The 27,466-nt window shown below is 39.0% G+C and overlaps 1 protein-coding gene across 5 annotated transcripts in view; it reads left to right on the top strand.

Annotated features, from left to right (window-relative positions):
- Positions 1 to 23,619, top strand: part of IRAG1 (inositol 1,4,5-triphosphate receptor associated 1) — a 136,424-nt gene extending 112,805 nt beyond the window's left edge. For all 5 annotated transcript variants that reach the window (XM_074955052.1, XM_074955050.1, XM_074955051.1 and 2 more), the window contains 6 exons: positions 2,155 to 2,204; positions 5,718 to 5,825; positions 7,370 to 7,434; positions 15,585 to 15,704; positions 17,614 to 17,742; positions 19,895 to 23,619. In XM_074955052.1, coding sequence (XP_074811153.1) covers positions 2,155 to 2,204; positions 5,718 to 5,825; positions 7,370 to 7,434; positions 15,585 to 15,704; positions 17,614 to 17,742; positions 19,895 to 20,135 — 713 coding nt within the window. In that variant the 3' untranslated portion in view covers positions 20,136 to 23,619. The remainder of the gene's footprint in view (positions 1 to 2,154; positions 2,205 to 5,717; positions 5,826 to 7,369; positions 7,435 to 15,584; positions 15,705 to 17,613; positions 17,743 to 19,894) is intronic.
- The last annotated feature ends 3,847 nt before the right edge of the window (positions 23,620 to 27,466 follow it).

Raw genomic sequence — 27,466 nt, 5'->3', positions numbered from 1 at the left:
AAATGCAAGGTGGACCAGATCGTTTAGCATAAGTATTAGCACATATTGTAAGGGACCATTCAAGGCAGACTGGCCGGTTAACCCCTCTGCAGTCATAGGACAAAAGAGGGGGTTAGTGGGCTACAGATTGTTGTAATAAGCCATAAATCCAGTGTCTCTTTTAAATCCATGATTTATAGTGTCTTGCAGAGTTATGAATTTAAGCTCCCAGGCTTGTCTTTTGAAAGTGTTGTGCAGGTTTCCTTTGAGGATGAGGACTGATATGTCAGACATTCTGATCGCTTTGTGAAGTGTTCTCTCACAGGTGATAGGGTGATTTTGACTTTTATCATTTTCCTATGTGAGTTCATTCAAGAGTGCAGGGATTGTCTTGTTTCACCCACATAGTTGTTACTGCGGCATTTAGTGCGCTGGAGAGTTACACCACATGTTGTGGTAAATATGGCTGCATGTTTTCCATCTGTTCTGGTAGGGGCTGATGCCACTTGGAGTTAGTGGTCCTGGTCTGTGGAGAGCTTGCTTCTGATTATGAGCTTGGAAATGACTGTTGGAAGGCCAGAAGTGGGTCGGGGGTTCAGGAAAGATTTCTTTCAGGATGGGGTCCCCATCGAGTATGGGTTGTATTTGTTTGATGATACACAGTTTGGAGTGAAAGGTGACAGCTAGGGGTGTGTGGTTGGAGGGGGTTTTATTTCTCTATTGAAGCAGATTCTCTCAGGGTACTTGGGTTGCCCATTCCATGATGCTATCTACTTCTCTGGTGGAGTGTCGTTGTTTGGTGACGGCAGTTTTAAGGTGTGTTAAAGGTGTATATCCCTCCTGAACTTCATCCTCAGAGTATATTCCATAGTATCTGAGTATCTGCCTGTGGATTACAGATTTCTTAGTGTGTTTGGGGTGGTTACTGGATCTATGAAGGAAGGTGTGGTGATCTGTGGGTTTCTTGTACATGGTTGTCTGTAGGGTTCCATTGTTGAAGCTGATTATAGTGTTCAGGAAATTGATGCTAGTGTGGGAGTGTTCCACACCAACAACCACCCATCCATTAAACTGTCTCCAGAACACTTCCACACTAGCATCAACTTCCTGGACACCACAATCAGCTTCAACAGTGGTGCAATATGTATAGTATGTGAAGCTGAACTAGTTTAAGAAATAAATAGGCACTGACTACATTGAAATAAATTTAAATACTTGAAGAACTGATGATGCATGGGAAACTTTTAAAAACATTCTGTTTGGAAACAATTCTGTTTCTACTATCTGTATTAAACATTTTATCTGAGCATTCTTTACTACTAAGAATATTTGCATGAAAACAGGATCTTTGTTTCTTGAGAGAGCTCATATAAATGGTCTTCATTATAAAGAACATGAGAAAAGAAATACAGGAAGTCTACGATAGAAGCAATATTACTTCTAAATGGAACATTTTTAATAGTTTCCAAAAGATATCAGTCACTTTAAAAAACAAAACACTGGATATTTAACATCTTTATAAAATCTTGTATGTATAGAATTGTTTTATGGTTGTCTCTAGGATCACAAGTTTGGCTGTTTGTTAAATATTCATTTGCACATGCTCTTGCATGTGTTTAGCAGATGTCAGCTCTGCAAAGCTGCTATGTCTCCTTAAAGTGGATTATGAAAGCTTTTGTGCAATGCCTATACAATACATTTTATATTTTATCAGCTAGATTTACTAACTACAGTTATTCTAGATGATTGTTAATTATCCAAGTATGATCGGGCCAAATGATTATATTTAATTGCATTACTTGCATGTATGCTTATTTTTGCCTGTTTTCTATAGGACTTCCTCAGAAGTAAAATGTGATGAAAAGGAATTTATTCCAGTAGGCAAAATTTTAAAAAAAGTTGGTACTTCTTTGCTCTCTTTTCTTTGCTGTTTTTGCTTATGTAGCCTACTGGAAGTTTAAGTATTAAAACTTTCTTCTGAAAAATCAGCTTGTAGGAACAGCCAGTAGGCCAGATTCTGATCGCAGTGGCAACTGAAGTCAGTTGAAATAAGTGGGGTCCTTACAAATTTCCATTGGGGTAACTGAGATCAGATCTAGTTCATATATCAATTTTATTTATAGGGATTTATCCATATAGTCTAACTCTGTTCTTTATCTACTGTCTTCCATGCAGAAGATGGAGTGCCTCGTTCATCTAGATCCATGTCTCTTACTGTTGGAAAGGTATTCTGACAATATTAACAGAAATTAAACTGTTAAGTGAAGATTTTATGTAACAAAAGTTCAATCACTGTCTAAATATATAGAATTTGATTGCCTACTACAGTCCTGATAAATCTGAAGTGCAGTTTGTGTGATGGCCAATTCAAATATTTTGCAAAAAGAAAAGGAATGCTTGTGGCACCTTAAAGACTAACCTTAGAGTCTCTAAGGTGCCACAAGTACTCCTTTTCTTTTTGTGGATACAGACTAACACAGCTGCTACTCTGAAACCTGTCAAATTGAGAATAACTGTATACACTAATAAATAGTAATTCTTGGAATTAATTGAAAATTTATAAAGGGGCCTCACTAATTTGTTTCAGAATAATAGTGTTTTAGAGCACAATCCTGCTTTACAGTCCATGGCCAGATCCTCAGCTGTGACTGTCATAAGTTGAGCATCAGGCCAAGAATGACTATATGAATAGGGGTTGCAGGATCAGTCTCTTAGTCAGGTTCTGAAATTGTCACTCTTAGCAACCACATCATTTCCACAACACCATAGAGATAATCCAGTAGTTTTTTAAGGGTGTGGCTCACTGATTCAGTCAGCACAGGACAATCTTTTTTTATTGTTTTGTTAAAGCATTCATAACTGAGATATTTTCCATGCTTGATATTGACTTATTAATAACTTTAACAAAGCTAGTTTTAAATATGTGCAGACTCCTAGCCTTTGGAGACTCAGCTATAAGGCAGCTCCTTAAATTCACTAATTAATACAGCTGAGAACCTATTCAGCTAATAGGAAATTGATCTGTTATGTTGTTCAACTTCTGCAAGCTTTATTTCATATGTATATTTCATCGTTTGTAATAGTTAAGGTCCAAATTGTTCCCAGCCCCATGCAGATACTCAGTGGGAAGAGACAGGGAACAAGCCTCCTTTATTGTTCCTCTCTGTCCAGGTGCCACCCATACTCCCATTCCTTGCACTCTCTGCACACAGGGACCAAGAGACTTTAGTATCTGCAGCAGTGCTAGACTCTCCAGAAATGGTAGGGCCAATCTTCTTCTCCCCTTCCATACCAGCAAGTAAAGCTGAGCTGGCATTTTGGGAGCATAGTGCACTATACTTGGATAAAGATTGTCACGGTCTACATTCAGGCATGCACTCACCCAGCACAACTTGGAGGCATATTGCCTGAGTAGGGAGGTTCAAATTCTGCCCCACCCCCATGCTTTTTCTCTTCGGGAGGGGAGGGGGGGACAGCAGCAGCCTGGGAAATTCCATACCAAAAATTGTGTTAAGAGAATGTTAAGTTTATACTCAGAAGTCAGGAACTACCAAGCTAAGGTTGCACATACCATTTTAAGTCCTCTTTGTATCTATATGCATTTTGATAGTCTTTTTTTGTTTACATTGTATTTATTTATTTTAAAAAAAGCGGGGGGAGCAACTGAAGAAGAAACAAAAGACCAAACAATGTAAAGGAATGGGAAAAGGGGGAAAGGAGACTGACATATTGGTTTCCATCCACTATGGATTAATAAAAAGTTTCTAAGAAGGTAGACTAAAACTTTTAAGATTTGTCTGAAGTCTTTCTCTGAAACAGTACCTGCTCTTTAGCTGCTAGGTCAGCCAAGTCGCTGACCCAAGCTTCTATCCCTGGAGACAGTCTGCTCTTCCATCTAAGCAATATGAGTCACTTGCCTACAAGCACTGCTCTGGAGAACTAAGCTTTCCGTGAGTTGGAGAGTTTTCAAGATGATGAGCTATATCCCAAAAAACAGTTCTGGGAAGTAATTTTTAAGGAGGTATCTATTATCATACTAACCTTACTACTTATTCTAGCTGAAACAAATGTATCCTGGAACAGTCTCAAAACATGTGAGCCAGTGTGGTTCCAGGAGACCCACATCTCCAACAGCAGTCTGCTTTGGCAAGATCCATGCGCTGTAATCTATGCGGGGACCAGTGTGAACAAAATAAAATTTGTGGCTACATTAGCCTTAATCATAGATCAGTTGCAGAGTTTTAATGTTTTGCAAGGCATTTCCCCATTGTCTAGGCTCAAAAATATACACAAATCTTTGTTTCAGGCCTGGCACAGGCAATCTGAATTAGGAAGGGTCTTTTGGGCCTGGAAGTCAGGCTGCAGTTGCTTGGGTGTACCTACAGATGGAGCTCTCTCCACATCGACTATAATTCTGGCATCTCTGCTGCTCCCAGTGCATCCGGACCAAATATGTCCTTCAAGAGATGCTTACGCTGTGGGTAATGCCATGCCACTGGACCAGGTAAATAGTACTGTAGTTAGAGTACTTGGAAAAGAAGAAACTTGATCCTCAATCCAGAGACCCAAATTATCCCCTTATCCATCCACTCTCTCCACATTAATGGTTTTTGATTGATTTTCAACAATGAGCTGCCCAAAATACAGCATCAATGTGTGAGAAGGGATGGAATTTAGTATTTTTAGCCAAACTGGGCCATGTTTGTTTGGTTGTTAATATTTTAGAGGACATTTTATGATTAAAACAGTAATAGACTGAACCCAGCCTTCCTGCCAGCAGGAGAAGTTGAAGGTTGATAGTCTTTAATTACATGATCACATGCTGTTTCTCAAATTTATAATATTGTATAAATTTTCCTTCTACCTTATATATATCATCTTCTAATTTATACTTAAACTGTTATAATGTTATTGTGTTAGACTACAACCAATATAAAGAGTCTTTCCTAAAGTATGTTTTAATACTTAGACCCCAATTCAGGAAAGCACTTAAGCATGTGCTTAACTTTTGAAGTTAGCACTTAAGTCCCTATTTACTTCACTGTAAGCAGGTGTTCAAGTGTGTTTCTGAATAGATACATTTCTGAATCAGGACCTTAGTCAGCAGCCATTTATCAGACCTTTTCTTTTCAACCAATAGGAAGTGCCAACTCGCTTAGGTGCATATCAAGGAATGAGGCACTTAACTACTAAATTAATTTATCTGCCAACTTATCTGACCTATATTTACCAGCAAAAAAATCACTATTATTCTGCTACATTTAATCCGTAATATACTGTATATATTGTAATGGGTAAATTTACTGTGTACTTTTCTTATAAAGGATGGTCATGGTCTTTGTCTGGTATATAAGGAGTGATACAGAGTACTACAGAAAGCTAGATGTGTGTCTAATTTTGTAGAAAAAAAGTGTATAATACTAATGTAAAATTGTGTTATTTAAGAAGCAGTATGTGATCATGCACTTAGACTAATCATGATGGATACACCCAAAGGGGGAAGAATTAAGGTTGGACATGCCACCGTTTCCTGACTTTTGCAATATTAACATTCTCTTAATATAGTTTTATGTATGTCTCATCCAAAATAGATAATTGTGTTTGCTGCTGCTAGTATAGGTTAGAATATTTCTGTTGTGTGGATTGTATGAATCTGCTTGTTTACAATACCTACCAACCACAGAGAATTATCCTTCAGTTGAGCTTCTCGTATAATAAAGTTTGTTGTTTAATGACAGAATATGCCTCGGAGGAGAGTCAGTGTTGCTGTTGTTCCTAAATTTAACTCATTACACATTCCCGGCCAGTCACCTACTACGTCACCCATACCTTCAATGCCATCCCTGGTAAGTAAAAATAAGTCCATAATTTAAAGAAATTAACATGTTTCTTAAACCCGTGTCATATCGAACTGAGCAAACATTTCTGAAAAATCTGAGCCCATTTGACATTGCAAATTTGAGTGATTCAAACTGCACTCAAGTATATGGTTTAAATTGGGAATATCCATGCTAGTCTCTCCTCACCTTTTCTCAGCACAAAAATGTATGAGACCCCCAAGCTTGAGGAAACATTTCTAAGAAGCCTCACATCCCCAAACCTACCTTGTTGATTAGGTCTTCATTAAGACACACAGGGAATTTCGCAGTGCCATGAGCCTGTTTGGAATCTGTGACCCAACCTTTGTGATGGGGATAGTCACAGGTGGCTATGTAGCCCATGCTGCATAAAGGAAATACCCCCTCCGAATCAGCTTCCTTGGCTGCTTACCTTAGGAACCCAGTGACGCTGTATGTTGGCTCACTGGGGCCCCGAGGCAAGTCAAGGTATAATCAGATTCTACGTTATAGTTTCTGTTTATTCAGTGGTAATGTACTATGCATAAAAAAGTAAAAATAACCTCCACAGTAGAACCCAGAGGGGATGATAATTTCAGTCATTTACTGCTCTGTTAGTGTGACAGCTCTTCTAATCAACTGTCACAAAAGTCTTCAGTATAAACCCAAACTGAAAAACTCATACAACAGAAATGTACAACTCCCACTATAGCCTGGGATAAGTAGCATATTCAGCTCCTGTGTTGTCTTTTTTGTTTACAGCAGCATAATCTGGTACTATATATTGTTTGCACATTAAAGAAGAACCAAATAAAACTTGAGCTTAACAAATCTACATAACATATTACTCCAGTGCAAAATGTACCAGGTACTCCTAGCTTCAAAGATAGACTAACAGATCTAAAACTTTTAAAGATGTATGGTCAAGGCTCTCTACTGGAAGGCCAAAGCTTCTTTAATGGGGATTATTGCAGACAAGCAGCTGAAGAGCAGCACGTCTGATGGAAATGTCTTCAAAGGGACAGTATTTTTAGCTGAGTGGGAGTTAAAATGAAATTGATCTTTAAATTGAATTCAATTTAAAAAACAACATGATTGCATGACCATGTTATGTCATTATGTGCCCACACGAATTGTTTAAAGACATGAATGGAGGTGAAAAATTCATTGTTAAAATTTCTCACTGAAAACCCAACAGAGGAAGCACAATTTACAGAAAAGGAAGAGACGGGAAAATAATCAACATACTATCCAGTAGTCAGTGTACAACAAAAGGAAGAGATTAAACAACACATATATAACGGAAGTAAGGTAGAGAGAGAGGCACAAAAGTGGCAAAAACAGCTACTCGTAATTTTTAAAGTCCATTGTTTACAGAAGTAGTTTGAGAGTTCTATTTTCAGGAGATTTTGTGTGATGTATTTTGGAAGAAAAACTTCAGGTAAGAAACCCATTGACTTTATCATCATACTGAAGTTGCATTAGAAATCAATTCATGAAACCTAACATCGCATGGAATTTAACATTTTATTTCTCATGTTTTCAATTTACAGGCTGAATCACCCAATGGAAGAAGTAGTCTGACATCTACACCTGCCCTACCAGCCCTTCTAGAGAAGTGAGTGTTCTTAGGTTGTTTTTCATATTGGATTTATTAGACAACAAATGATATAAAAATGCAACAATTTCTGTAAGGGAACTAAAATGATAGGATTATGGTCCTTGATGTCAAAGAAGCTATACTGATATACACCAGCTGAGGATTTGACCCTATTATTCTACTACTGAGTGATCATCTTTTGCATTTCCTGTTTCAAGTATGAAGTTGTAACTTAATGAAGCAATGTAACTTTTTTAGAAAATCAGCAATTCCATTTCTACAAAACTTGGCCCTGATCCTGCAATCTGATCTACACAGGCAGTCATCTGTTTGTTTAGCCCAGGCCCCACTAGAAACACTTACTTTTAAAAATTAAATTTCCCTTGGAAAATAAAGGATTCAAAGTACAATAAAAATGTTTCATGAAACTCTACAAAGCTTCAGAAACCCATCATTTGTACAAAAGTTCTAGAGGTTTCACAAAACTCAAAACCCCACCAGCTTTTTCTCATCCCTACAGTGCATGAACTGTACTCAACAGTATAGAATGGTTCCGTGCACTGAGATTTGAGAGGTCGTGATTTATTTAGTGCCACATTTAAAAAAAATTGCTGCTTAATTAGTTGACCCTCGTGATGATGCTATGCAAATCTTTCAGTGGTTTGGATTTAAATTTAGACATGTTTTTAGATTTCAGCTCTGTATTGCACCCATTTTGTGTATGTTTCGTACCGCTTTTAAGCAAGATGAAAGCGGAAATGAGTACATCCAGAAAAATTTCAGCACACAATAGAACAGCTCCTTAGCATGCTTTCTAAAGCTTTTGTCTGCTGTATTATCTCGGAAACCATCTCTCTGGATCTTTTTCATCACATCACAGTGCTGATGTATCTTTCAGCCTGAAAAACTCTGTCTTTCTTCCCTGTCTCTGGTCCTTTCCCCCACTGTGTTCCTCATTTTTCTTTTTTTCAGCCTTAGATCTGAGTTCAAGCTGCTGGTTCTAAGTGTAGTCTGCAAAGCTGTGTGCACCTTGTACTGCCCCCGCAAAGGTCCAGCAAACTAGCCCCCAGAGAGAGCTCTGTTTCTTTCATTCTTCAGTTTGTGAAATAACAGTCCTTCTTTAATTTAAACATTCCTCATTTTTGCCTGTCTGGACACACATTTTGTTCATACCGCAGACTGTCCACCCACAGTGTTCTTTGTAGTGTATCAACTTATCCTGCTTTTTAATTTTGTTTCATTTGACACTTAAGTATACTCTTTAATACCAAACAGTTTCCCCTCTTCCTGCTCCCCTCTTTTGAACCATTAATGCAGAATAAAAGGGTCTCGATCCAACCCTTGCATCTAACACAGTTCTTCCCCAGTATTCCCCTTGTTACGTTATATAATCTCATCTCGAACGTCTGCACTGATGATGGTACAATGACCTCTGTTGACGGGTGCTTTGTTGTCTGGTCGCACCAGCGGAAAGGCAAGAGGTAATGGATGTCGTTTAATTAGGCCACAAATTTATTCACTTAAAATATCTGAGAGTAGCCAGCAATAAATTGTACAGTGCAGATCATCATCATTTCCACATAATTTCCAATTTAGTCCCAGACATCGTGCTGCTGGGGCCCTGCTGTCCTTCTTTACCATCGCTGAGGGGGGGCTGTAAAAGGGAAGAGGGTTGACTCCTTGCTGTACCAGATGTAGGAGCTCCCAGCCCCCATTTCCTCAGCTCCCTTAAGGGATGCTTTCCTTCAAAGCCTCTTTGAATCCATTTTATCTGATAACCATATCCCTTCCATACTGAGTACCTGCATTGGACATCTGCCACAATGAGCTTGGCTGCCTCTGGCCCATCCCCCGCCAGTTTCCAACATAGTTACTGATTCCTTCCTTAATAGTGGACAGAAGGGTCTCTAGTTGCATTGGTGTACCCCATCCTCCCTAAATAACTTAGGTGCCCCATAAGATATGTCCAGATGAAGAATTACGCAACCCCTTTCATTACCCATGAATTTAGCCACATCCCTATTCATATATCCCCCAGTCATATCAATCCATGGACGCTTCACAGCTTCCTGCCACACCCTGCACTGTAATATGTCAGACCAAATAATTGTAATTCCAGGGAAAAAATCCTGGATCTGCCCCAAATCCCTCTTAGCTCTGATCATCGGTTCAACTCCCCTACACCCTCCCAAATCGTTTTCACCAAGGTGAACAATAATCACATCCAGTGCCTGCTCCTGGGCCTCCAAAGAGTATACAAGGGACATTAGCTGGTTCAAGAGCAAGCCTCTCCTTCCATGCCAGCTCAGGATTGCTTCACTACCAAGACCCAGCTGTTACCCTCCAGACAACCTGGAAGGCCACCTAAGCACCCAGTATACAATGCTGTGCTCTCAGATCCCACAGCACCGCTCGTTTGGCCTGTTTGCATGATTCTGAAATTGGAAGCACAGGAGAATTAGCTTTGATTCTCTACCTGGGGTCTCCCCTACATCCTGTATACGTTCAAATGCTCTTGACCAATTGTCTGCATCATTGTCGCCCCTCACCCAAGTTGGGCCAAAGCTGTTGCAGCCCCGATTTGGAATGAGTGGGAATTAAATTAATGCTCTGGTAGCCCCAACTTTGTAAACCCCTTTCTGAAAATTGTAATAAAGGTATATGTTATGAGGATTCTTCCATCCCTGTGAATAAAGAGGGGTGTTTCCCCAACCAGTGTCGTTAGTCCATAAGTCCTTAATGCCCACACTGGTTAAACCCTGACCTCACCCGTTCCCATTTTGGACTCACCTTGTCCTCCTCTCCCCACTCCCCCATCTGTTTTCAAGATCCTCAGGGTGAAGATGACTGACCCTTCCCTCCCATTGTAAATCCCACCACTCCAAAGCTCTTCCTGATGTATCCCTCGCTCACGCAGGCACTGGTTCGCTGACTGTGAAAGCTCTAAAAACCACTACCTGGACTGCAGTTTTGAACAAGGCCACCTCAGGTCCACTTCTGCATATTTGGTGGAGAACTTGCATCAAAACCCTAAGTGTCTGAACAGTGATGGGATAATGGGGATCCTTTCTAGGTCCTCTGTCCCAAAACCACCTTACTAAAAACCTCCAGACTCTGAATCCGTTACAAAGAGCTGGGTAACCTCTCATTCAACTCACAAATGTAAGGCCTAATAGGTGACCAGAAATGGCAGATGATGCCAGCCCACAGAGAGCCAGTGACACTGTGTACTGAAGTATCTGGTCTTCTGGAATAGGTCAGGTCATCCACAGGCCCCTCATCACTGAAAATGCACAAAATCATTGAACCTCTTGTCATAGACCTAAATGTTTGTGGTGCTCCTGATCTCTTTAATGCCCTGAGAGCCTTCATGTGCCATGGTCCTAGAGTGTTCTGGGTATCAATTCTGGTTCCTTGTTGGTTCCTGGTGTCAGGTCCCGAAATTTGTCCACCTGAAATTGAGAGAATGCATTGGCTACACTATTATCAATCCCAGGTATATCTCTGGCAGAGAAACATTTTAAGAGTTAATCACTGTAGTACAAATGCCCCTACCAGCTTTATAACCCTGGCGATCTGGAGGACTGGCAATTGATAAAATGTACTATTGCCACGTTGTCAGTCCAAAACACATGCTTTTGTTTGCAAAATCCATTCCCCAAATCGTTTCTGCTATCAAAATTGGAAAGAATTCCAGAAATGTTATATCCTTTATTATACCTTTTAGTATCCAATCTAAGGGCCATTTCTTGGCACAGCACCTGCCTTGGTAAAATACCCCAAAACCTATTCTTCCTGATGCATTGTAATGAATCTTTAACTCTGCCTCTATCATCCATTCCTCCCTCCAAAAAGACACTCCATTAAAATGATTCAGAAACTGTTCCATGATTCCTAAATCCTCATCATCTCTTTATTAACCATTTGAAAATGGATGGGCTTCGATATTCCCAAGGTGGCAGTTGACAGTCTGGTGCAAAATGCCCACCCTGGGGCTACCAACTGACATGCAACATTTCAAAGTCCAATAATAGACTGCAGCTCCCACAGTATAAACTTCCTGGCTGCTCTAGCCTTGATGATCAATTCCAGAAGTTCCCCCAGTTTATCCTGGGGGAGTCCAGATATTTACCAGCTGGCATATCTAACTCAATCTCCAGATGGATCAATAAGTAGAGGAGTCCCTCTGTTTTTTTTCATCGGCCAGAAGTACCCCCATCCTACCAGTCAAAGCTTGGAATGTGGCCACTGGCCTGACATGCTCCTCAGAATCTGCCCTGCCTGCACACACAAAGTCATCCAATTAGTGTACCTCCTGCTATAAACCAGACTCCCGTGCCATTTCCCATTCCAGTGGAGTGCTGAATTTTTCAAACTCTGAGTATGAGATCGGTAATCCCATCAGGAGGGACTTATCAAAATAAAACTGATCTTCAAAGCAGAAACCCAAAAGATTAAAATTGGAAGGATGCACTGTCAGCAATTGACGAGCCGCCTTGATGTCACATTTTGAAAACAGTGCCCCCTCAAACAAGTCCTAACCATGCACACAGGAGGAATAGAATATTGAACATAATTGTGAGTCATTAACCGAATTGCCCTGTGGGGATGACAAGTGGTGAATCAATCGATATTTGCCAGGTGCCTTCTTAGGAATCAAGCCCTGAGGAGAAAACCCATAGGTTCCTCATAGGTAAGTGATTGAATGGGCCTGCTTTTTAATTTAAGATTATTATTTCTTGTAATACATAGTCAACCTCAAATAAGTCTTTCTCCACCATGTTATGTCCTCTCAGTTATTTATATAGCTGTATCATACCTTCATGTCTTTCAGTTACATGCACTAAGTTGAGTTCCTTTAACCTTTCTTCATGCCATGTCTTCCTTCCATTACTGCTCTATATTTTCCTTTATTGATATGCAAGCATTCAGCCTACAAGTGCCTATATTCACTTTTCCTTCTGTTTTTAATACTGGTGAGTTTTGTGGGTTGGTTTGTTTTTGTTTTTTATGGTTTTGTGGGAGGGAATGTCGTTTTGGTTGGTTTGTTTGTTTTGGGGGTTTGTTTGTTTGTATTTTTTGTTTTGTTTTTGTTTTGGAATCTGGTTGTTTCTTTTAAGCTTCCCAAGCCAGCATCTCCTCTCCTTCTATTCTCCCAAATGGTACCTCTAAGAATATTATGAGCAACTAACAAAAATAGAATGCAAGCAGACGTCATGATTAATGACCAAGCTGTAAGGCAGTAAATGATTTTAATTATCTGAGATCATTTTTACCTAACCAAGGAGACGTTTCCAAAGAATTCAGAAGAAGACTAGGGATGGCTCACTCAGCTATGGCCTCCCTTAAGTAAGTATGGAAAAACCAGGGCATCTCGAAATGTACAAAGGTGTGACTGGTGAAAAGCCTAACTTTTTCCATAGTGATTTTGGATGTGAATTGTGGGAAGTTAATGCTGGTGACAAAAAAAAAAAAAAATTGAAGCTTTTTGAAATTTGGTGATGGCAAAGGCTCCTGTGTATCTCCTCGACTGGGGGGGGGGGAAAAGACTAATGGCTATTTTAGAAATATTATAGAGAGACAGACTCTGATGGCAGAAATCAACAGACACAAACTTATGTACTTTGGTCATAAATGACATAGAGATGGAAATAGCCTTGAGAAAGTTATTAGGGAAGGAATAGTGCCGGATCATCATAATAGGGGATGTCCAGCAAGGAGATGGATGGATGATGTGCAGCAGATCACTGGGAGGTCAGCTACTGAGTGCTTGAAGTTAGTGATGGATTGTTGAAGGCTTCTGAAAGTTCTGTTATGATGTCACCAATATTGAGAGATGAATAAATGGATTTATGTACTTTACTTACTTGTCAAATAAGGTACTGCTTAACATGAGCAAGACTGGAAGTCTCGGGCCCCTAGAGAACGGCTCTGTTGAAAAACATATATGCATCTACAGAAATTTCTGAAGACGGTATAAAAATATTTGGGTAGTGTCAATTACATACCCTGTTGAGTTTTATCGCAACTAATTTCTTGGACTTATGAATGCAAATTATGTTGTACACTACACTTTTTAAAATTTTGTATATTTGTGGCTTGCATTGGATCACTTCCCTGTTCAAATAGTGACAAACTTAAAGCTTCTGTAATAATCTGATGATAAAGATATGGAAACAGACTGAAAAATAAACACATGATATTTTGAGATGGGAACAGAAGACACACCCAAGCTGTTTGTGCAGATTTTGACAAAGGATTTCCATTGTGGACACAGGATGTGCTGCACTTAAAAACTGTGTGCCACGCAACTGTATGAAAGCATACAGCATATTGATAGGCTCCTTTCCATGGCAAAACACTTATCTCTTGCAGGAAACATTGCACATTCTAAGGAAGTTGCTTGCTGACATTTCAGAATTAAAAGATAAGTAACTTGTTGAAGGACAAGATAATACTAAAAACCTTCTTGGCATACCGTGTATTTTTAACAGTCTTACCTTGGACTATGTTAAATATCATTTGAAATTATTTGCATTATATTGTGTTAATCTGGATCAACATTTGTTAAGATGCTTTAGGCATTATGCAGAATTGAAAATTTCAAAATATGCAGTTCCTATCAGGTAAAGAATGCTAACTTTCACCTTTTTAGTTTGCTTTAAATCTCAAGGTATGTTTTGTTTTGTCCCCCATTATACTTTACTTAAAGCTCTAATATTCTAAAGCTGGGAAAACAGTAGGTAGAAATAACACAAATGAATGGGTATTCAGCAATACAGCTGTTAATTTTTGGTCCAATCATGCTGTCCTTACTTGAGCAAAATTCCCACTCTTGTCAAATAGAGTTTTCCCTAAATTTGACACATCCCTTGTAACAATAAAGAGATTCCAAAATGATCAGAAATCTAATTTACCTTTTCTCATCAATAAATTATTTTTTTAAAAGTCCATATTATTCAGTAACACACGCATATCTTGAAGATTCCAGGTTAATGGCTTGTAAGTCTGTAGAAGATGTGGGGCCAGCTGGCTCCCTGGGGTAAGCTTGTGCAGCTCTGTTGACTTCAGTAGAGTTATGCGTGTTTGCCCTGTGTCAAATTTGGCCCATGAAGTGATGGATTTCCAGAAGTAAATAAGGAAACCTCACCTGGTGATAGTTCAAGGGACATTGGTCAGTTGGCCACCCACTGGGAGGAAGACAAATTGCTATAAATGTTCTCTTAAAAGAATCAATTGACCACAGATAATCTGTCCTCCTCTAATGGGATCCGATCCCACACCACTGAAGTCAGTGGGAGTTTTGCCACTCACTTCAGTGGCAATAAGATCAGGCCTATAAAAAGAGTTCTAGTTGCTTGAAGTTCAGACAAGACATACATCTGAGATTATTCCCTGATTTTTCTAGATTCAAGCATTCTTCAAGTGAGTTAAGATTTATGATCCAGAGACAAATAGTTTTTTTCATTTTGTGTGGCTAAATATAGATTTGGCCCTTAATCCTTCAAGTAAAAAAACACTTTCTTCACAAAACATAAATTATCATCTTCCTTTCTATCATTCACAGATATATATATACAATTACGCAATATGCAGTGGCTTATATTAAAGCTAAACATTCAAAGATCTTAAAGTCAAAATGAAAATACACGTCTAAATGTATACATACAGCATATGCAACCCATGAGAAGTTAGATTAATATGCAGAAGAAAAATAAGAGGAGAAATATTAAGTGAATAGCCAGTATTTATCCGTATTATCTTTCTTTGTCATAACCTGCTCCAATTTCTAGGAAGTCTTTTAGAAAGTCCAGGGAGAAATGGTTAAATAGAGAACAAACTAATGCTGAATATAAGCAAGGGAAAAAAAACTCTCTAAAAAAAAATCGAACATTTAATGCCTTAGAGACCTGTCAGTTACTGCTCTTTAGATAGTGATCTTTGAAATTAAAAGCTTGCTTAGAACCATTGTTTTTCTCTTTTGCAAGGTTTTTCTGCAAGGTAGTTGAAAAGAAGGAATTCAGACCTCCTCCCAAAGATACAGTTGAGTTTATCATAACAGGATCAGAATGAATATGAAAGGAATTGTATCATTCTCCAATTGCATATTCCAAAAACAACACTTTCCAATGCTATTTTTCCTTTCTCTTTTTCTTTCATCTTGTTAGTGGAAAGTCAAATGGAGAGCATGACCATGAATCGCCTGCTTCTCTGCTGACACAGAGCTCTTCGGAGGAGATCAACCCTGAGACAAAAGCCAAGATAGAGGAGGAAGCTTATAACAAAGGGTAAAAGTGTTTATGTGAACTGAATTCCCCACGAGGGGTTTACCAGTTTAGGACACATCCTTTAATGATATAAAGCAACTGTAAGTGTATGTGCACCACTTTCACTTCTCCATGAAGATGAGAGCCAAATACCTCAAAATAAGTGGATGATAGAAATAACATTTACTCAATTCCCCTTAAATGACAAAACCTACTATCAACTATATGTTGCTTTGTAATGTGTAAATAAATAACATAGGAATAACTACCCCGGCTAAAAACAGTAAACTAAAATAATTCTGATAATGTGCAATAGTTTTAATGTCTCTATACAATGTGCTGATATGTTTAATGTTTATTTTGCTGTCCTGCATAATAGCTTGCCTAGCATCAGAGCAGCTAGCACTTATTTAATAAACTAAGGAACATAATTTTATTAAAGCTATAAAAACAAACAAGAGATAGATAAAAACTGACAATTAAAACAATAGTTAACCCAAGTAGCTATGCTCTACCATACATCACGCCTTGAAGCTCATTAGTCTAAGCTGTGGTTCCAGCAAACTCCCAAAAAGAGCAATTTCAAAGGCAGGAGCTCTCAACTGAGAAAATTCTACTTCCAGCCCTGAAGAGTTTTACACTAGGAACTGATAAACCTAGCAGGGTGGCTCTTGTTAACTGCTAAGTGGGATACTGGGTAAAAATGTTTATCTGAGATAATTGTATCCCAGACCACTCAGAGCTTCAGAGATCATCAGCAACATTAGATCTGCAGCCAGAAGTGAACAGGAATCCATTGGTGAACCTGGCCACAGCAACCTATCCCAAGCTGTATTCAGCACCAGCTATAGGTTCTGAATGAACTTCAAGGGTAGCTCTACATGAAATGTCTTGCATTAATCCAAACTGGAGGTAACACAGTCCTGGATAACTTGCAAAGTCAGCAATATATAGAAATGTTTGCAGCCTCCTAGACATCTCTACTTGAGGAAAGACTTCATGGGCCCCTACTGCTCTCCAAGATCAGGAGATCTACAATAACAGCTCCAAGCATGTGAACCCAGTTGGTGAAAGCTGGGCAGTTTTCCAGCAAATCACTTCCGTATGATCTGAATTGAGTCACAGCTGGTCACCTTTAATCCCTATACCAATCTTGGTCAGACGTTGGGAGAGTAATAAGACTGTAGAATCTGGACTCAGTGAAAAGGAGATGCAAAGCTGAATGTCATCAGCATTGTAAGGATAGAACAGCCCAAAACATCTCCCCTAGGCCTTGATCCTGCAAAGGGTACAGCAGAGTTTGTGGTCATGCACAAGATTGAGCAGAGAATTTATATGGGTCTGAGTAAGACTGATGACTTGACATAGCCTTTTGCACAACACAGACATAAGTTTCATGCACTTTGTGCACCCACTCGTACTCACAAGAGCTCAGAGTAATCAATGGAGAGTGGGGCAATCTGTCTCCAAGTGCATACCATAGAAAAAACTCCACCACCCTGACAAGTGTAAGGAAAGGCACTGAATTCATTCTAAAGACACTAATGATAATAGTGTATCTTTATTTTTGGGATGGACTGGAAGCAACTGGTAAAGTCCAGTGTCCAAAGTGAGTCAAAACCTACCCCTCTCTTGCAATACCACAGCAGTTGTGATCAACTGAGAACTTTAACCCATATTTGCAAGGTGATGGACTCAATGATCTGATAGTTTTTTCTAACTAATATGAATCTATGTTGGCGGAAGGGACAGTGGGAACCTGTGGTATCTTAGTGGCCTCTGCCAATATTTTCCTGTTGTCTAGGCACCACACCACAAGCAGTATTTGTGTTTTATTTAATATTTTAACTAAATGGCCAGTTCTTCACTGAACAAGAAAGAGGTATTTACTTGGCACTTCTAGACTAAGAAATATGTTTTATGCTTAAAGTTATCAGGAAGGCTTAAAGAAAACCAAAGAACTTCATGAGCTAAAAGAGGAAGATGAAGAGAAAACAAATGAAATCCCTGATGAGCATGCAGAGGGTGAAAATGAAGAGATAAATAACATGAAAAACAGGTGAGAATCCAGTGTGGTGCATCTGCCAGGAGGCCAGTTTACTTTGAGATACACAGTTTTCTGCTTAGCACTGTGTCACAAGATTCCTTCATAAAAGCATACTCCTGCCTATCAAGGCGGGACTCGATTACGAAAAATGTATTTCTCAATCTATACATTAAGAAAACCACCCAAGAAAGCTCACATATGGGCAAAGGGTCTCTTGCTTAGGTAAAAGCAACATTTCACATAAACACCTGTAAAAGATAATACTGACTGAGAGGTGAGCAGATAGATGTGCAGTTAAGAGATCCATTCCCCTGTGTATTTCTGCATCTGTTAATTATTTAAAGGTCACTTAAGCAAAAATAAATCTAGCTCCTTTTGCCTTCCAAGTCTGCACAAAGGCAAAAAAGCCCTGCTAAAAATCAACCTCTACAGTATGTGCAGTACAGCCAAGCAAAAACCAGAATTTCAGTGCCATGAGAACATCTAATATATCAACATTTGCTTTTGCTCCAAATTGGGACACAGTGTTGAAATATCAAAATTTTTCACAGAATAAACTATTCCAAAAAATTTCAATTGGGAAATGTCTAAACATTTTTGACATTTTTTGAGCAACACAAACATTGTTATTTTGCCAAATCAAAATGTTTCATTTTTGTTTGTTGAACTGACCCAAAACACTTAGTTTCAAGTCACATTATTAATATGCAACTCCCAATGGTTTGCCTCCTTGGAGCTATAATTCTAGTGCCTGATGCTGCTATTCATCACTGAGAACGAGGCTCCCTGGCTGGACTACATCTCCCAGGATGCACCAGGCACCTTGGTCAGAAACTCTGTCTCTTGCATCCTGGGAGATGTAGTCTAGCAAGGGAGCCCAGTCTTGAAGAGAGAATGGGGGCCCAAACTAAAACTCCTATGAGACAATATGGCACAATAAGGAAACACTGTTTAATGTTGAACTAACTCAAAAGAAAACTTCAAGTCAGTTCAACAAACCAAAACATTTTGTTTTGGTTTTTGCAGGGTACATTTCAATTTAATAGAAACTGCATTTTCTGTTGGAGAAAAAACCAAATTTAATGGAAAGTTCCCAACCAACTCTACCATGCAGCATGGAAAAGGGTGGGTTTTGGGGGTTTTGTTTGTTTGATTTTTTTGGTTGGTTGGTTTTTTTGTTTGGTTTTTATGTTGTTTTTTGTTATAGGATTTTTTTTAAACAAATTGTTTTAAAGATCATTATGCTGGTGATAGTGAACATCCATTGTTTCAGTATATGACCACATTGAAACTGTAGTGTGAGGTGGGCTAATCATGAGCAAAAGTGATGAGAATTCTAGGATGTGTATTGAAAAGGACGGGAACACTTAATAAAGGTTCTGAAGCTTCTTCCTCTTACATTGTTTAATGGGACTTTTGAGTCTAGTACTGGACACCTGACCTGAAGCCTTTGATACATAATTTACAAGGCTTGCTGCAGCTAATTGCCTTTTCCTCTTGCGGATAGGTTGATGTTCTTGTGTGGATGTACCCATTCTATTTGATTATACGTACACATTCTTATATTTTAAAAAACAGGCATTTGTACATTAGAGAAGCACAGAACATTGATCAGAGCAGGTAGAACATCTGACCATAAGCTGAGGCAGTTCTAGGAGGAACCCAAAGATCCCAAACCTCTTCATTCTAGGGGCCACCATATTTTGCCCTGTAATTCACCCTTCTTCTAAATCTCTGCAAACATGTGGCCCATCCCATGGTCCGAAGGTCAGCCTCCCTACTGGCAAGTCATGGAGACTTATATTGGAAAGGAACTTTTCTAAAATTATTTAAATTAAGCGAATTATGAGCTAAACAGGATCTGAAATATTGTCAGATTCTAGTAATGGGACTGCCTTTTTGAAAGAGGGAATCAGGGGACTGGAAGTCTGTCCCTGTGCGGGACTCTGGAAAAGTAGCTCACTTAATATCGATCTGCATTTCAGTTTATGTATTTGTAAAAAGGACATAACAATATGTTTTTTATCTAGCAGAGAGTGTTGGTCCTTTTATGCAAGATGGTACAGCATATAATTGCAAAGTTATTAATAGTCAAAGTATTAAGGTAACTGACTTGTATATAATTATTGTAGAAGAACACTTATATCTTTTTTCCATTTTACAGCAAACTTGAAGTTGTTATTAATTATTTACATATACTGTACCCAAAACTGTGTAAACACTGGAATGTGGTCTGGATTGTAGCAGCTGCGATAATCGTTTTTGCTGCGCTGTTGGGGATCTACCATTCATACAACTCCTGTGTTGAATTATCAGATGGACCCGAGGGGAAAGCCACGTGTTCTGCTGTCCAGCAATACTCCTGGTGGAACTCAGGACTTCAGCATGAGCAAGGCACAGAATAATAAACAAATTATAAAATATTTACGGTACATCAGTAAGCACACACTTTAAAACACGATTATTAAAGCAAGGTAGCACTTTGTCATTTTCCTGTTGCTAAATGTGATCAGTAAGCCACACTAGTTATTCTATGCCATCAGGCTTGGGAATGGATTGTGATTTACCTAGTGAAATTGACCATCTGATAAATACTTCTGTTTTTTTGTCATGATAATTGTATCTGACTGATATGACTTCATACAAATAAAGTCACATTTAAATCATGCCAAGGTTGTGACAGTCACCAGCATTAGCCAGGATATTCAAAGGGAAGACTGATACATTAGACCTTAATTCATGCACTTTTGAGGAAAGCTATAAAAGCTACCAGTTATAAAGTATTTGCTTTAACTTTGCATTTCTTGGCTTTTATTGACTGATGTCATAACTTTCACAGCAGTTATATATAGGATTTTTTTTAAAATGTAATGTCCTTGTTTAGAATGAGTGGGTGGGAAAGAAAAGCCTTCTGCTGAAGACTAAAAATATTATACGGGGCCAAATTTATCCTTGGTATATTTCCATAATATGAGTTACACAAAGGATGAGGTTGGCCCAATAATCATGCAACAGTGCAAAACGGAATGCTGACTAAATATGTTTTGTATTGCTATTCATAATGCATTGCAAGAGGGAAACCACTCCATTGTTTGAAGAGGGTTTATGTTAAGGGCTAAATCCAGGTCTGTGCGGCAAACAGACCAAATGCCCAGTGTGTCTCAGAGCCTCCTTGTATGTCAAAGGGACATGCTGTGCGGTGCATTGTGCTGCTCTTCTGAACAAGAGTGCAGTGCACTCCCCACTAGCAGTTGCTATTGATTGCAGGAAAACAGTTACTGCTTGGCAGATGAGACATATCCCCTAAACTTCAGACTACAGCACACTAAGAAAAGGGGTGAAGGCCAGCAGGTGAACTATGGATGGATTCTGCCCAGCTGCTTGCACTGGAGACAGAGACTCCCTGTGTCTTTTTCATGCCCTTGCACACCATCATAACACTGGTCAGAGCTGAGCCCTGCGTGTGTTTAAAGTGCTTACTGATTTAATGTCCTCACGTAAAGAGGTCACTGTGCACACGCAGCAGCTCATTTTAGAATCAAATGCTGTGTGTGTGTTAGCTGATTAATTATTTAATTATTTTTAATGAGCCACTTATTGGTGAGTTATAGAAGCTCACGGAAGGATAAGAAAATATTTACCCAACGTCGACACTTTTGTGCATGTATAATTTCAAAATGGCCAAATCATTTTTGAAGAGAATTCACCCATGGGCTAAGGTACTGAAATGTCTGGCACTTAAGAGTATATTGTATGTACCTACAGAACTTGAGTTGGGATTTCTGGTCAAGTATGTCCATCTTTCCATTGCTATGCACTTGAATACAACTGAACTTTTAAAGAGAGTGTGACACTGGAGAGTATTGTTGGGTCTCAGATGTGTCGGTGTTTTCTGGGATTATGAATCTAGTTTGCTGAGTGACTAACGGCAGTTTCCCCTTGGGAAGGATAAGGAAGCCATGTGCAGTACCTAATTCTGACTTATCTGCAGCCAGTAGCAGGATGTTTTCTTTCAATATAGTCCCCAAACTCTCAGCAAATGAAACTAGCTGGGAGAATAAAGGTTTTTAACTGACTCAGAAGTGTTTTAACTCCGATTTCTCCCACCAAAAATAACAAAGCTCTCCGGAGAGATTTTTCTCTTTAATGTTAACTAACTCACTTCTTTTACCATATTTCTCAGGCAGATGTTGTTCCAGGAAAATATCAGATGGCCACCACTGTTGCTAAACAAATAGTGCTTGAATTAACCATTTGGTGTCTTTAAAAAAAAAAAAAAACCATCTCTGGAGGAGTAAAGGAATCAAAGTGATTAAAGAAGCTCCATAAAGCTAAAGGAAATGTGCCATTTGTTCTCTATCTGTAAACAGCAAAGAATCAAATAAACAATTGAGTTTTTATAAATTTTCTATCAGTTTGGGTGCAGCTAGAAGGCCTGGCAGATTCAGACTCCTCCATTCCAAAAGATGGACTTTACTCAAATGGTGAAATTAGTATGTTTGATGACCTGAGCATTAGTGTGATTAGGTGCCCTTTACAAAACAAAGCATTGGTACTGATAATTTCTGTGGTTCAGCCAGGGCCAAATCCCTGTGCCCTTACTCACATGGGCCCTGATCCAGCAAAGTACTTATGCTTGTGCCTAACTTTAAACATGTGAGGAATCCCACTGACTTCTATGAGACTAGTCACATGTTTAAAGTTAGGTATGTGTGTAAGTGCTTTGGTGGATCTGGACCACAAGGTGAAATTTGCCCCTGTATAGAGGGCATGCACACCCTATCTGGGACTTAATTAGTGCATCGGCCTTTTGGGAGCTCACTGCACAAGGGTGAATTTCACCCATGAGTTGTTCCATTGGTTTGAGAAGAATTTCTCCCATGGGTCAGATATACAGAATTTAGCCTCCAGAGTCTTTGGTTACTAAGGGCTTAGGGGGAAAGGATGGGCAAAGGGCAAGGTGTTTTAAAGGGGATTAAAAGATGAAAATGAAATAAAGTGAAAAATAATTTGGGGATTATTTTTATACCTACTGTAATTAAGCTGCCCACTTAAAATAATAGCCCCACAGTGGCTGTAACAGAGTATTAAATACTTTATCTTGTTCAACTAATTAATGAATATACTTTTGTGTTTAGTGAAAATTAGGGTTGTGCTCAAAAAATTTTAAAATCTAATTTTGTCAGTCTGATTTTAATTACCTATATCTGAAAAGAAAACTTCTATTCTCTGTGTTCATAAGGCATGTCAGATTACAAACAATAGGTCAATTATTTATACTATTAATACTGAAATAGTTTTCTTGGGGTGCAATATTTATTTTTCTGCTTCAACAAGACACGTTTATTGTTTCTCATGCACAGCACTGATGTTTTTAGTAGAAAGAATTGAAAGGGGGCACTATTTTTGTGTATCATATTATTTAAATTTGTAACATTGTAAGACCTTGCACAAGTGTGCTAGTATTGTACTGTATAGTATCACATACTTGAGTTTTGAAATAAAAATATGGTTTCAAAGTCTTTCAATTCCCAGCACAAGAATTATTTAAGACATGCGCACGTATCTAAGACTGACCTACCCCTATACAGGTTCTTGCTAGGAACCATAACAACAATTTAATGATGAACTAGTAATTAAGGTTTCCATTCCACACTTACTTCCACTTGGTTTACTGTGTAATTTGAATAGAAGTATAAAGTGTTGGTGCCTCTCTCACTCTCATTCCAGTGATGCAAGAGCAATCTATGTCCTTCTGGAACTTTGGGTACATCTTAAGGAAACCTGTTATTTGCCAAGAAGGTGTGCACCATAGTCTTCTAATAAGATGGAAGTAGCCTTTTTTAAATGATCTCACCACTTTTTAATGGTTTACATTCGTTCTGTTGCATACCCAGGTCATCCCATTTACCCTTTTTAAATACTGGCACAATTTTAGCTTTCTTGCAGTCTTTTGGAATTTCCTCATTGTTTCAAGAGTTATTGAAAATCAACATTTTGATAAGCTCTTTTAAAACTCTTGGATGCAATTTAGTAGCTGCTGTTTAACATCCTCCTGAGGAGTTGTTATTGAAATGGAAAATGTTACATCATCATTATACAATATGACTACATTAACTGTTCTTCTCAAATACAATACAGAAATATTTATTGACTATTTCTGCCTTTTTTTTAATTACTATTGACAATTCTACTATTTCCAACCAGTAATGGACCAATGCCATTGTTAGGATTCTCTTTGTTCCTAATAAACTTTAAAATCTCCTCCTTGTTGTCCTTAACTCTACTAGCCATAGAGTTGGCCTTTGGCCTTTTGCTTCCCTTATCAGTTTTCTACAATTCTTAGCTTCTGATTTATATTTATTATTCTCAGTTTCTACTATCACCTGATGCAGAAGAAGCAAGCAGTGGTATTTTTCAGGATTAGCTATACCAGTGGCAGACTCCTTTCTCAATGGGAAAAGAGTTTTTAAACTTTCTTCTGACAAGCCTTGGGTGTTGCTGGCATTCCTGTAAAACAGGGCACGCTGACCCTTTATGGTAGGGTACAGGCCTGACACTACCTGTTGCCATGTTCAGGACAGAATGAGTGGAATTCTAGGAGGGTTAGTTCCCAACACTGATGAGAGATGTGTGCCTTGCATCAATGCATAATATGAAAGGGTGCATGGACATAAGGTGCTTTCTTTTCTTGTGTGAAAGAGAGACCAGGGAAGAAGCAAGACCTGCTGTGGGTGTCTCTACAGAGAGAGAGAGAGAGAAAGAGAGGCCTGGGAAAACCTTAGTTGGGCATTTTGAAAAAGCCAGTGAAAAGTTGCATGAAGTTCCAAGGAAGGGTGGTGGTTGTGGCAAGGCAAAGGAAGTAGCTTTGAAGGAGAAGAGAAGGAGAGAGAGTTGGGGGTCAGACTCAGAACTAATGCCTCCTTCATTGTTAAGGGCCCCAAGGCTGGTACTTGTTGAACAGGGAGGGCACAAGCTCCCTTTTTACTCTGAGGGGCTAGTGGGAAGGAGTTGCTGTTGTATCCTAGAGAGGGGAGAAGAATGAAGATTGACATATCTTTAGGTGAGGGGCTGTTATGCCTCTGAGAGGGGTTAAGACTGACAAAGCCACAAGAGAACTGTAAAAAGAAAAGGAGTACTTGTGGCACCTTAGAGACTAACAAATGTATTTGAGCATAAGCTTTTGTGAGCTATAGCTCACTTCATCGGATGCATGCAGTGGAAAATACAGTAGGGGGATTTTATATACACAGAGAACATGAAACAATAGGTGTTACCATACACACTGTAATGAGAGTGATCAGGTAAGGTGAGCTATTACCAGCAGGGGGGAAGGGGGGGGCACCTTTTGTACTGATAATCAAGGTGGGCCATTTCCAGCAGTTGACAAGAATGTATGAGGAACACTGCGGGGGGTGGGGGAGGGAATAAACATGGGGAAATAGTTTTACTTTGTGTAATGACACATCCACTCCCAGTCTTTATTCAAGCCTAATTTAATGGTTTCCAGTTTGCAAATTAATTCCAATTCAGCAGTCTCTCGTTGAAGTCTGTTTTTGAAGTTTCTTTGTTTTAATATTTCCACTTTTAGAGAAGCTGGGTAAAGGGTTTGGACTTTTTATTAGGCCATTTGTTATTCTACAAACACCACTCTCTCCCTCAGGTGGTGTTGGTACCCTGAAACAAGGTCCTGACATTTGTAAATAGATCGTATTGAATTGAGACTCTCTACTGCTCCTCACCCTTGTGCATCCCACATGGTCCCTTTACCAAGCACCACAGAGCCCTGTTTGGAGTCTTCTGACACACTCCAACGAATGTTCAGATTGTCACTCTCACAAAAATCAAAATTCTCTGAGATTAGCAATGCTTGTCAGCATTTCTAAATATTATTGTGAAACTTCAGCACTTCTAAAAATCTGGCACCAGATGCTGACAATTTTCCTGACCACATATTCTAAGAAATTATTTGTTTAATGTGTATTAATAGACATATGTCTGTCATAACACTGATCCTAAGACCAGGTAAGTTAAAATGAAAAACAAACTCTAATTTTGCTTCCCTGTCCTAAGGCCAGCTTCTTTCTCTCTAATTTCCATTTTAGCTGTTCCAAAAGCCTGTGAAAAGTCTCACATTTTAACACTCTATACTGTTACAAAGGTTCTTAATACTTCAGTCACTAATGTTTTTGTTTAAAACCCTTTTGATCTCACTATCCAGTCAGGCATAACTCTCATAGACTTCAACAAATCTGGACAGAATTTGGCTATTCTAATTATTAGGGCTGTCAACGATTTTAAAAAGTAATAGCAATTAATCATGAGATTAAAAAAATAGTCATGATTAACTGCAGTTTTAATCACACTGTTAATGATAGAATGATATTTAAATATTTTGGATGTTTTCTATATTTTCAAATACATTGATTACAGTTACAACACAGAATACAAAGTACACAGTGTTCACTTTATATTATTAGTTTTTATTACAAATATTTGCACTGTAAAAACAAAAGAAATAGTATTTTTCAGTTCACCTCATACAAGTTCTGTAGTGCAATCCCTTTATTGTGAATGTGCAATTTACAAATGTAGAATTTTTTGTTACATAACTGCACTCAAAAACAGAACAATGTAAAAAGTTAGAGCCTACAAGTCCACTCAGTCCAACTTCTTTTTCAGCCAATCACTAAGAGAAACAAGTTTTGTTTACATTTACTGGAGATAATGCTGCCGCTTCTTATTTACGTCACCTGAAAATGAGACCAGCCGTTCACATGGCACTGTTGTAGCTGGCAGTGCAAGGTATTTACGTGCCAGATATACTAAACATTCATATGCCCCTTCATGCTACAGCCACCATTCCAGAGGACATGCTTCCAGGCTAATGACAGGTTCTGCTCGATAACAATCCAAAGCAATGCAGCCCAATACACATTCATTTTCATCATCTGAGTCAGATGCCACCAACAGAAGGTTAATTTTCTTTTTTTTTGGCGGTTCAGGTTCTGTAGTTTCTGCATCGGAGTGTTGCTCTTTTAAGACTTCTGACCGCATGCGCCACACCTCATCCCTCTCAGACTCTGGAAGGCACTTCAGATTCTTAAACCGTGGGTCGAGTGCTATGGCTATCTTTAGAAATCTCACATCGGTACCTTCTTTGCAGTTTGTCTGCTGTGAAAGTGTTCTTTAAATGAACAACATGCTGGGTCATCCTTTGAGACTGCGATAACATGAAGTATATGGCAGAAGCCTAGGACATACAATTCTCCCCCAAGGAGTTCAGTCCCAATTTTAATTAACTCTTAAACAAGCGTCATCAGCATGGAAGCATGTCCTCTAGAATGGTGGCCAAAACATGAAGGGGCATAAAAATGTCATGGTAATGCCAGGGATCTAGATTCAGCACAGGAAGGCCCTGCAAGAAGGCTTATGTCTGCTGTGACTCTCAAGTTCTCCAAGGTTTGGCAGCAGGACCCCTTCATTCCATGAGCCAGGTGGTTTATTGGGAATTTTCATTTGGGAGCCAAAAGTTTCATTCAGTAACACGTTCAACTTCCCCCACCAGCCTTGGTGGAGTAATCCAGGGAAAATGCCCAGAGACATTTCTCTTATTCCCCGCCCAAGGTAGGCCATCCTCAAATCTATGCCTTGCTTAACTAAGCCTCAATCAACCTCTGCATTATTATACCCATTTTATACATTGGAAATGTTAGGCATGGAAAGGTTAAGTGAC

Source organism: Natator depressus, chromosome 6, assembly GCF_965152275.1.
Source record: "Natator depressus isolate rNatDep1 chromosome 6, rNatDep2.hap1, whole genome shotgun sequence".
NCBI classification, from domain to species: domain Eukaryota; kingdom Metazoa; phylum Chordata; order Testudines; family Cheloniidae; genus Natator; species Natator depressus.
The sequence above is the reverse complement of the archived record's forward strand: the minus strand, read 5'-3'. Positions and strand labels throughout refer to the sequence as shown.